The sequence below is a fragment of the Periplaneta americana genome, chromosome 8, assembly GCF_040183065.1.
Source record: "Periplaneta americana isolate PAMFEO1 chromosome 8, P.americana_PAMFEO1_priV1, whole genome shotgun sequence".
Taxonomy (NCBI): Eukaryota; Metazoa; Arthropoda; class Insecta; order Blattodea; family Blattidae; genus Periplaneta; species Periplaneta americana.
In genome coordinates, this window is record NC_091124.1 from 20849176 (window position 1) to 20862193 (window position 13018).

At 35.3% G+C, this 13018-nt stretch overlaps 1 protein-coding gene across 2 annotated transcripts in view; it reads left to right on the forward strand.

The window, feature by feature from the left end:
- Positions 1–7786: 7786 nt before the first annotated feature.
- The window catches only part of LOC138704548 (uncharacterized), a 31477-nt gene continuing 26245 nt past the window's right edge, over positions 7787–13018 (forward strand). Inside the window, exon 1 of one of the 2 annotated variants that reach the window (XM_069832560.1) lies at positions 7787–8676. In XM_069832560.1, the coding sequence (XP_069688661.1) occupies positions 8230–8676 (447 nt within the window). In that variant the 5' untranslated portion in view covers positions 7787–8229. Of the gene's footprint in view, positions 8677–9760; positions 10140–13018 lie in introns of those variants that run through there. The other variant, XM_069832561.1, reaches the window with a different exon arrangement.

Below are 13018 nucleotides of genomic sequence, written 5' to 3' on the forward strand. Positions count from 1 at the left end.
CAAGTTACTGAAAGCTGAAGCAATTCCATCAGTTTTTAATTTTCCAGCCCATCTCACAAAGGTAATCATAAAATAAGTTGTAAAAGGCCATAGCCTAGTTAGATTTTTGACCTTTAAAATAATGTTTTTTTTTTTAATGTTCATTTAATTTATTTGTAACTTATATCTGAAGTTAGACTGTACTGAAAGTTACTTATAACATACATCCATGTCTATATTTGCAAATCATAATTAAAATGCTCATAAGTTAATGTTTTTTTTATGTGTTGAAACCCATATGTCCAAATTCAGAATTCTTACCACTTCTAAAATTTATTTCAAATTGAACAGCCACCCCATAGAGTATTAACACAGTCTACTATATACAGTCGCGAAGCTCAATATGTAGTAAAAATGCAAACATAGGTAGTTGCCCACCACTAGGATCGCTACTATCGCCTCATCATCGCAGATCTCTCTCCTAGTAGACGACAAAATATGTTACACTTTCGTTGTGTTCTTTTGGAAAAATTAACACCTTCCTTCCATTATTGAAATATTAAATGCATAAAGTTAATTTATTATTTTAATGAAGTATATTAAATTCCACCATAAACTCGAAGATACCTGCAAGAAATAGGTTAATATTATTTTTGTTTGTGCAAAACGAACTGAAATTTACTATAATCGCTTCACTCATTCAAGATTATAGCGATAATTAACTATGAAACCAATAAATACTAATTTTCATTTCCCTTTACAACAATAATAATGGAAATATGAATTAATGGAGTAACTTACGTGTACCGGTACTTGTAGTGTATGCTTACGTAGTTAACAAAGTGGGGTGAGGTTAAGCAATAATAATCACACCAGAATTGGAAATAAAACGTGATCAATAAATTTTATTGTAACAGACTTTTTCTACGTCTCAAGTAAAGTAACAAATAAAAATAACAACAAAATTAACAGCTATAATTAAAAACATATCCTTTGAAAAAAAAAAAAAGTAGGCCTAAGCAATAATAATCCCACTAGGATTGAAAATAAAACGTGATCAATACATTTCATTAAAACAAACTTAATTTTTCTACGTCTCTAGTAAAAAATTATTATTCCAATTATTGTATTTTAGCCATTAATATTTTCATTACAACCAATAACAAACATTTCACAAGCATCAATGTGAAATACGCAACGAGCTAGCACTCGATGGAAATAGGACACAGTCCAAAGTCGACCGTGGACAGTCTATTGTTTCTAGTTGCTAACTGCCTGGAGCGCTTTATCACGAGATTTGCAAAAAATCACCTCAAGCTTCGCGACTGTATATAGTAGACTGTGGTATTAAAGAGATCATTAGAATCAGATAAACATGAAACAAATGAAGGAAGTAGGCCTAACAGTGGCACTGTTTTAATAAATACTGATCAGGTCGTAACAGAGCACAACTATACTCTTAGTCCCAGAAAAAAAAAAATGTAAATTAATGGAAAAAGAGCTGGAAAGAAAGAATGAACAAATTGAAAGTTTAAGATGTCTAAATTCCACATACAGAAAGAAAACTCACAAAGAAGAGGGTTCAATTAACAAATTGAAAGTAGCAGTAAAAGAATTGAAAGAAAAAATCTTGCCAGTGAGCACATACTATCAGTCATGCAGGATAATTTTTCATATGTGATGTTAGATATAATTTCTAGAGCATCTGGTGAACAGAAGGGTGAATATGCTGATATACTTAAGAAGTTTGCCATAACAATGCACTTTTATTCACCAGCTGCATATGAATATCTCAGGCAGAATCTAAATAATTCTTTACTACATGTTAATACCTTACGCATGCGGTACAATACAGTAAGAGGGGATCCGGGTTTTACTAGGAAGCTTTCCTTGCATTAGAGGAACGTGCTAAGCTTTCTTCTCATCAAATATGGGTTGTTTTCAAGTTTGATGAGATGTCAATTAAAAAGTGCATTGAATGGAATGGTAAGAAATTTGTTGGGTATGTTGATTTGGGAGGAGTATGTTTATCCGAAACAGAGGAAGCAAAGGAAGTTCTTGCACTAATGGTGGTAGCTCTGAATGCTTCCTGGAAAATCCCAATCGGTTATTACCTGATAAATGGGTTATCAGCTGAGATAAAGAAAAATATATTCGAAGAAGCCGTAAAAAGATTGCAAAACATAAATTTGAATGTTAATTTCCATCACGTGTGATGGTTTAACTTCAAATATTTTTGTTGGAACCAAGTTAGGCTGCAGTTTTTTGGTAGAATCACTAGATCCATCTTTCGAAATAGGTGAACCTAAAATTCAGGTCATGTTGGATGCTTGCCACATGATAAAGTTAGTGAGAAATTTATTTGGTGAACTAAAAACTATTAAAAATCAAAATGGCAAAATAATAAGCTTGAAATTTATTGAACTATTACAGAATATGGTTATTTGTAAGAAGTCGTCACTGAACGATTCACATCGTTTATAGTTCACTTCTAGGGTATTGTTACACAAGATGGATGCACTGAACGATTCACATCATTTATAGTTCACTTCTGTGAACGATTCCATTGTCTATTGTTACACAACACACTAAACCTGGAATAATTTAAGCTTATTAATCAAATAAATAATTCTAATTACTGTTTTTTATATGCTCACCTGTATGTAATTTCTATTTTATACATATTTCATTGTTATTTTCCATCCGAAGATCATTAAGAACGCTGAATATTACTTAATATCTCCTATCTTTCTTCAAATAGTGTTTATATGCCATGTTAATTTTCATTTGTTTTCATAAGTTAACAATGATGCACATTGGGAGCAACTTATAAGAAATTATTTTCCTACACAATCCACGCTATATTCACGTTGTTTTGGAATTATTAATCGAAGATGGTTTGCTTATTGTTTATTACACGCACATTTGTATGTAATATCTATTCCATACGGTTTTTTTTCTATCCCCCGATCATTAAGAATGGTGAATATTGTTCATGCTTGTTTCTTGTATTTCTTAAAATAATGTTATGTGGCATGTTAGTTTTTATTTGTCGTTATTTACGTAAAAATGATACGCCAAAAAATAAAAAATAATAATAATTTCGTACTCACTCCACATCCTATGTATTCACATTTGTTTTTCAGTGATTTATTAAAGAATGTACCGGTATTTAAAAGACTAATAATTTAGAAACATGTTACATAAATCATCCTTGTGCCAAAAGAGAATGCTCCCTGGACCAAACTGTCGTATTTTGCAGTGGTCGTCAGTACTCGCTGAAATGGGTAATAATAATATAATAAAATAATGTTGTACGTAGCATTTAGAAACATGTTACATAAATCATCCTTGTGCCATAAGAGAATGCTCCCTGGACCAAATCATCGTATTTTGCAGTGGTCGTCAGTACTCGCTGAAATGGGTAATAATATTATATAATTGTTTTGCACGTAGCAAGTGGGGCTGCAAGCCCTGATGATGATCCTACGTGTAGCACATGATGCAAAAAGCGGGGTATCGGGGCTACAAGCCTTGATGATGATCCGACGTGTAGCACATGATGTAAAAAGCAGGGTATCGGGGCTCCAAGCCCCGATGATGATCCGATGTGTAGCACATGATGTAAAAAGCGGGGTATCGGGGCTGCATCCCCGATGATGATCTGACGTGTAACACATGACGTAGAAAGCGGGGTATCGGGGCTGCAAGCCCCGATGATGATCCGACATGTAGCACATGATGAAAAAAGCGGGGTATCGGGGCTGCAAGCCCTGATGATGATCTGACGTGTAGCACATGATGAAAAAAGCGGGGTATCGGGGCTGCAAGCCCCGATGATGATCCGACATGTAGCACATTATGAAAAAAGCGGGGTATCGGGGCTGCAAGCCCCGATGATGATCTGACGTGTAGCACATGATGAAAAAAGCGAGGTATCGGGGCTGCAAGCCCCGATGATGATCCGACATGTAGCACATGATGAAAAAAGCGGGGTATCGGGGCTGCAAGCCCCGATGATGATCTGACTTGTAGCACATGATGAAAAAAGCGGGGTGTCGGGGCTCCAAGCCCCGATGATGATCCGACATGTAGCACATGATGAAAAAAGAGGGGTATCGGGGCTGCAAGCCCCGATGATCTGACTTGTAGCACATGATGAAAAAAAGCGGGGTGTCGGGCACTTAAAAGTGCCTTTTCGAAAGCATGGTGATGCGCATTTGACAAACGCAGTGCACGTACTTTCTAATAATCCCTTTTTATTTTTCGTTATTTACGTAAAAATGATGCGCCAAAAAATAATAATAATAATTTCGTACTCACTCCACTTCCTATATTTACATTTGTTTTTCAGTGATTTATTAAAGAATGTACCGGTATTTAAAAGACTAATAATTTAGAAACATGTTACATAAATCATCCTTGTGCCAAAAGACAATGCTTCCTGGACCAAATTATCGTATTTTGCAGTGGTCGTCAGTGCTCGCTGAAATGGGTAATAATATAATATAATTATGTTGTACGTAGCAAGATCGATTATTCAATTGATAGGATATTTTATGAGGTTGTCATGACTGAGATATCTATTGTCAATTGCTTTTATTTGTCAGAAGGCCTTGACTGACGGGTATATAAGGACCGGCGCTCTTAGGGGTGGAGGTCGGGGTTTGGGATGGCTCACAAGTAACAAGGGAGAGAGACACCTAGTATTTTAAAGATTTATATCGTTCACTAGATGAGTTGATTCAACTAACCTGGAAATAATGTGAATCGTTCAGCGACGACTTCTTGTAAATAACCCAGAATATTCAGGTTATTGAAGGACTGACTTTGGCAAACAAAGTATCAATGCGTCACATTAATTATTTCCAACAGGAAATGAAGGTTAAGCTGAATCTTACTTGCTAGGGCTGAAAGATCAATATGACATCCCTTTGTATAAGACAGCAAGAAAAACTGCAATCGTAGGGTTTTTGTCATTGTGTCGAGGAGTTAGAAATATTTACAATGAATTGATTGAGGCAGATCAGATGAGTTATTTAGCCACCTATAAGTTCAGTCAAGATCATTTATTACTCTTCTTCAATAAAATCCGAAGGAGACTTGAACACAACAATAACCCCACAGCTCTGCAGTTCAAAGCAGCATACAAACATTTATTAGTTGTAAATGAAGTAAAGAGTAAGAAGAATACTGGAAATATCACAGAGAGGAGTAATGTCCAGTTATTACCTTGGTGTGGGGCTAGCAAGCCACATGTTGAGCCCCTTACTGAAGATCCTCTGTGTTCTGGAAATATGAGACGCTATGACAACAGTAATAATCTACCTGCAGAAGATCTCTATAGCACCTTTTTCCTCACTTCATTTGCACTGAGTGAATATTCAGAAAATGTAGTAATATACACAGCTGGTTATGTAGTAAAGCAAATTAGTAAAACGATAAACTGTGACACTTGTGAAGAAGCGCTTTATGACAATGAAAACTACAGCAAGGGAATGTCATTTTTGTTAAAGAAAAATAATGGAGGCCTTCATATTCCATCTGAGGATGTATGTCGCTGGTGTGAAAAGGCGGTTAGGTTATTGTTAAAAGAAAACAATGGTCTGCCTCCGAAAGGATCTTTGGCAAGTCAAGTGAAAAAATTAGTTCTGAACCAGCTCAATTCTTCAATCCTTGTCCCCCAGTTACATGACCATGTCTTAGACAATGAATATCCCGAAAATCACATTTTAAGAATAATGCATCTGACAATAAATTTGTATGTGAAAAATCAGATGTCACCACACTACACTGCAAAATCATACAGTATTGCTTTGCACAAGAAGATAGACAGCATCTCTCTAAATCAGTTTTATTTATTTATCAATAGGTGAGTGCAAAATAAATCTGGTTAAGTATTTTCATACTATCTAGATATATGGCCTGGTTATAATATTTTGACATTCTTGCACATATTCGATTTAATAATAACAGTTGATGCATTTCCTTGTTTATTGAAATATTTATTATTAGACATAAGCAAAATGCACACTGTGCAAGATTAAGTTGATGTCCTAACTCGAGTAATGAAATATTTCAGGGACTCCATCGGTACGATTTGATGACTTGTGTAAATATGAATAGGTCTAATCACGAATACAAGAATTTTTAATTGACAGTTTTAGCATAACAGCTTAATATTTGTTGTTCACAAAGATGACGATTACTGACTGACAGTTCCAGTTTCTTCAATTATTTGCTGTTGTAGACTACTACAGGAATGCAGGTGATTACGTTTCACTGTTTATATTTGTTTTTATCCTTGCTACTCTCTTACCTTATAGGTATTTGTTTTTTTTTTTAATGATACTGTATAGTAATAAATCTTAGTATCTTTTGCGGTTGCTTTCTATCAGCGTTACTTTTCGTTCGCTATTGTCACGACCGCAAGATGCACACAAAGTGCAAGATGAAGTTAATGATCTCACTCGGTTATTGAAATATATTTCAGGAAGCCCATTGTACGGATATGATGAATTATGAAAATATAAATAGGCCTAAGTCACAAAGACGACGAAGATTGTTGACTGACAGTTGCAGCATTAATATCTTTAATTGGTAATTTCCTAGAAGACGGGCAAAATCCAACATGGCTGACGAAAACTACCAAAAACGTTCTGCCAACTATGAAGCTCAAATGTCACCAAACATCACACAATAGAAGATGGAAAATCAAATATATATCCATATTTTAGAGATGAACAAGCCCTCCAAAAAATTTAAATATATTTAATTTTTCATCTTTGATTTTTTTGGCTTTCGGTGGCATTCGAACTTCATAGTTGACAGTACTTTTCTGGCAGTTTTCGTCCGCACTTTACTCCCAAAAACCACTAAAACACAAAACATAATAATTTATAATCTTATCAAATAAAATTCAATTCTCATTTATGTCTTCAATGACAACCACTTCACTTCCATATATGACACAGGCTTTAAGGCAATCTAAACAAACTATGCAGGCAACAAAGACCTAAACCAACACTTTGTCGTACAGTCAACTTCGCATAAATAAACCATGTATTTACACAAAATGAAATTCTCTTCGAACACTCATTACACCTTAACGTATACAGAAAATTCAGTAAATAATTCCTTGGAACCACAGAAACAGTTTTCTCCTCAACATTCAACACAATTATTATTCACCAGCGAAAGAACTAAACCAAAATCGACACAAAATTTAATACTCTGTTCTAAGTTCACACATCTTTCACAAATATCATAAAAAAAAAACAAACTTTCAATAGCTTTAGCCATCAGACACGACATAACACCACTCACGTCAAACAACCAAAAACTGACACCGTCATTATCCATTCAAAATTAATGAAAATTCTAGAACAAGTGGCAACTATAACCAATCAAATTAAAAGAAAATCACGGCGACACCTAGTATAAAAAACCTACAACTAACATATAAAAGTCACTAAAAGATCACTAACATTTAACTCTGAAATAAAAAGGTTGGTAATGCTTACTACATTCAACCAAGTGCCCGTCTTCTATGAAATTACCCTTTAATTATTTGATGTTATGTCACAGGAATTACGTTTTACTATTTATATTTGTCTTTATCCTTCTTACTCTTAGGCTCAAGTTTGGTTGTTTTTATTTTTGTAGTAATATATCTTAGTTTGTTATACGATTGCGTTCTATCAGCATTGCTTTCTGTCCGCTATCGTCATGACCTCAAGCTGGCGGCGAGCGATCGCTACTACAGTGACTGTATACTAACAGCTGTTCGACAGAGAGACCTACCAATCTTGATAATAATCTAGACCTACATATGTTATAATATACGTAGGTCTAGATAATAATAATCGCAATAAAAATAAAATAATTAAATTAGCATTCTGTATCTCGTACATACAGGTGTAAACCAAAGAAGGTATAAACCAACGAGTTGGTGTAAACAGAACCTTCTAAAAATACTACACGACCCGAGACCAGTCGCTGAAAGCTTAAATGAGTAGGCCTAAACATGGTGGGCAGTTGAGTGGAAGCGCGCGTTCTTCATGTGGTTGTTCATTGTGTTTCCTATGTTATTTGTCTCTAGTGTAATCATTGGGGTATTAATAAGTTAGCATTTTGTAAGAGAGTTACGATCTTGTAACAGATATAATTATTTTCATACAGAACCAAGTTTGAAAATGTCATTTGCAATAATACCCTATAAGGTACGTTGTTACCAAACTTAACCTTAAAATGCCTCGCACTTGCAGTGTTCCAGGTTGTAAATCGAATTATAATAAACGAAGTTCGTTTGTACACGTCTTTTTGTTTCCAAAAGATAAATATTTAAGGGATAAGTGGACAAGAAACATCCATCGTGAACATTTTATTCCAACAAAGAATTCAGTAGTGTGTATAAAACATTTTGATTCTGATTTCGTTATCAAAGAAGATAAATTTCCATGTGCGGATGGTTCTTTTATAATTGTGCCCAGAAAACACTTGAGACTTCAAGAAGGAGCATATCCAACGATTTTTGAAAATTTACCCTCAAATTTAACTAAACAATTGCGACAGAAAAGAAAAAACCTTAGTGAACGTTTAGCTACCGGTACTGTTGTTGCACGTGACAAACAACATCAATTTGAAGAATGGAATGAAAGAGACAACGTAATTGGATCTCAAGAATTTAAGAACCAGGTCAGTAATAGAAATATTTCCCTCTTCATTTTTATAGCTGGAGATTATGTCCTATTATACAAAATTGTGGACAGCTGCTTGGATTACTGAAGAATACGATACAGCCACATTACACCCCACTGATGAAACAAAGATGGTGACGACGTAATATAATAATTTTATATGCAAGGCATACCAAAATCTCAACAAACCAAACCAAACCTAACCTAACCTAACCTGTCACATTCTCAGCCTTACGAAAACTCTCAGTCTACCAAAAAACATAAAGTTCGATATCGTATTCTCCAGGGGCGCGCTTTCGTACAGGGGCAATGGCATTTCCTCTAAGGTTAGAAAAATTAGGGGCTAGAAAATATTGAAAATAGGACGCATATTTATAAGACATTTCTTTCGATTAACATACGCACGCTCTCTCTCTCGCTCTCTCTCTCGCTCTCTCTCTCTCTCTTATTAATATTTTCTAGCTCCTAGGGTCTACTTTACTTTAAATTTTATATTTTTAAATTAATAATTTCATTCAATTAATACACATAAGATTTCCTTTACTCTATATTTTCGGTATTCTTTTAAATTTTAATTCATTCACATGAATTTACTTTACATGCGTACATAATCTTGTCCTTTACACGATCTCATTAAAATAATATTGTGACCTTGACTGCGGGATTCAAAATGGCGGATTGTTATGATTGTGTAATAAAGTGCTCTAATTGATTTGAACTTATCCTGTGTGTAGGCCTACTAACAGATCTACTAGATAAACATGTTTTGAATAAGTGATAAACCTACGTATTAAAAAAGTATACGTCAAAGCTGTAGTTATATAGTACTCGTGTCCACATCTGTGGAGTAACGGTCAGCGCGTCTGGCCGCGAAACCAGGTGGCCCGGGTTCGAATCCCGGTTGGGTTTTTTTCCGGGGTTTTCCCTCAACCCAATACGAGCAAATGCTGGGTAACTGGACCCCGGACTCATTTTACCGGTATTATCACCTTCATTTCATTCAGACGCTAAATAACCTAATGTTGATACAGCGTCGTAAAATAACCCAATAAAATAAATCAAAATATAGTACTCGTCCAACAACATGGCTGCCTCAGCAGACGACGGCTGGCGTTCCTTGTATCGAGCAGACTATCCACTGACGTGTATACATAGATGGTTGGATCATAACCTACCTATACGCTTTTGGGTCAAGACTATTAGATTGTTGTAGGAGATGGTGTGTAATCTAGACGGCCATCATAAGTCGAGAAATATTTGCTTGATTTGAATAAGTATTTTAATACTTAATGCGTTATTGAAGTGATGCCAGGCTGTACTGCTCCTAATTGTACAAATAGCTCCCAAAAGGGGTTCAAACTGTATCATTTTCCAACTGACAAAGAGAGAAATTCTATTTGGGTCCAGAATTGTGGAAGGGAACAGGGTTGGAAACCGACGAAGCATACATGCGTCTGTGAAGTAAGTGAAATTGTATATATTTTATATTTAACTGCAGCTTCAGATTTGCCGTAATATATTCCACAAGAATCTAATTTTAAAGATATTGCAAATAAATGATTCCGTGTATAAACTGTCACCGCACCTGTATATATGAATGAATAATTCGTATCTTTTCCTTTACATTGAAACATTTATAAATTTTCAGGAATACTATTTAAAGAGTAGCTTAATAGTTCGAGTTGAGTCATAGTGGCTAAATTCAATACTGTCTTGAATATAAATATTCCCAGTTTGTAATTGGGCAAGAGTCTCTTTTGGATTAATACTAATATTCCTTGTGGTGTCAGTCGCTTAGGTAATCGAATTTTATGCCTGAAATACCCATACCCTCAACAATTTTTGATGTCCCTAAAATACCAATGGAACATTATAAGTAATGTAAATGTAATTGGATTCCGTCAGTTATAAGTTATTATGAAAATAGTCATTGGCATTTATTCGTTATGCATTTGTATCTGATGTTGACGTTTTTGTGATTTTGTTTTTCTTTTACACGCTAAGAAGTTTTATGCATGTCTACCGATACATATATTCTTGAATAGCAATCAGTTAAGCAATTTCCTTTCGCGCTACTCAGCATGAGTAGCTCATGTGTGTCAACTGAAAAGAAGACATTATTGTTGTTTTTATTCCAGAACATTGTAAGCTAAATTAATATTGGGTAAATCTTTACAATGTGAGGGCAGCAATGAACCTCCAGGTTCCTTAAAAGTCATAAGTAAATCTTTACAATAGCGTTACCAAAGGAAGACTGATGGCAAAGACACTACAAGATAGCGTGGAAGAGAGGGGTTTGAGTGGGGTAGTGATATTCTTAGACAATTGTGAGTATATGTAAGTCATAGAACCAAGAGCCTGAACGAACCCAACCTAACCTGTCACTGATTCGACGTCACGAAAACTGGTCTTTCCTCAATATAAGGAAACTCACGGAAATGATGTAGGCTATGTGCTTTCCACCCCTATGAAGTGATCCTGCTTGCCTGCACCTCCCTGCCAGTCCCCACTTTCACAGCAACTTTCTATCGTTATTTCGGTGCGAAATTCATGTCGACATTATATTTTTCTATTGTTTATGGTACATATGACTCAGCTATAAGCCAAGTACGTAAATACATCTATGCTTTAACGTGGTATATCAATTTTAAAGAAATACCTACTGGTAATGTAGGCACTTTTATAATTAATTTCACAGCAAAAAAAATTAATATCAAACTTTGCAGTATTGTTTCCGACATTGCCAAATATTTATGTAGCAAGTAGTAAAAAGCCTAATTTTCTTCAGTTCGAGTTGCATTTTAAAAATTCGTACCTTATTTCACTAAGGATTAGTGTCAATTTTTGCTATTTTCGGATTCTTAATAAGAAAAGGCTTCATTATCAGATCACAAACGCTGGTAGTTCAACTCCCAATAGTTCACGAGAATCTGTTTGTACAGACCCAAAGGTAAAATTTGGACCACCTGAGCATGCACAGTATGTTTATAACTGGAACTTTGAAAATTCATGAGGCCCAAATTTTGTTTTTGGCTCTGTAGGCTTACATGGTTGGAAGTCAATGTCATTGTTGGGACACTAAGGACGAATATGGACTTGCAACTTCAGAAATGACAGTAAATTATTTTCATGGATAGCCACCTAGATAACATGGACAACCGCCTTTATGGTTAACAGTTTTCTTCGTGTTCATAACATGGTAGTCTTCAATCAATTACATTTCGTTTTTTGCCTTTCCTGAAAGCCTTATAATTGTGACAATTGCCCTTAGTGAAATAAGTACGGAAATATGTTCATAGGCCTAATAAAATTTCCCCTTTTCCACTATGCACTATGATGGAGAGGTATCCTAAAGAAGTTTGCAGAGATAATTTTCACTCTTCATCTCCATTGATTTCAGGAAGTTATATCGAAAAATATGTCTGAGAGTATCAAGAATCATTTTGGAAATTACTACTAGTTTTGGAGATATTGAGAAGTAGGCCTAATTATGCTCTCTAGTATGAAATTCACGATTCTAGTGAAATTGTTAAAGGAAACTAAATAGTTGAGATAATACTAAGAAGTGTGTTTCTTGTCCTCCCCATATATTTTTGCAGTTCACAGTTTTAATACACTCAGGGACAAAAAAAACCGGACACTTTGATATTAGCTGGTATTTTGCAAAACATTATCTTCTCATACAATATTATGGTAGCCATCTGTTGTTATGGAGACGTATATACATTGTTGATTGTTTTTTGTTTTATAAACAAGCCATTACAACCAAATATTCCAGTTTTGCTTTCGGAGTCTCAGCTATAACAATTTTGTCTCAACCATTTTGTGCTTCATTATCGTTATCATTCGTTATTTCTTTATTTTTACATTTTCTGAGTTTTAAGTGAGGTTGTAACATTTGTCTTAAAACAAGATGCGACCTGAAGATGTGGCTCGAGCTGTAGCCCTTTACGATGATGGACGCAGTGTACGTTACATTGCAAATGTTATGAATATGGCTAGAAGCACAACCCATGATGCCATAAAACGGTATAGAGAGACCCTAGAATATACCAGAAGACCAGGTTCGGGTCGTCCAAGAGCTACAAATCCAAATGAAGACAGGTATATGGTGTTGAGAGTTCTTAGGGAGTGCAACCTGCCCAGCAATTTGTTAACATGCATGGACGCCCAATTTCGGCCAAAACAGTTAGAAGGAGGTTGAAAGCAAGTGGACTGATATCAAGTAGACCTGCAACTGGTCCCAGACTTCTCAGGATGCATCAAGTTGAACGACTGCGTTTTGCAAATGATCACAGGGATTGGAGAAATGGACAGTGGAGCTGTGTTCTGTTCACAGA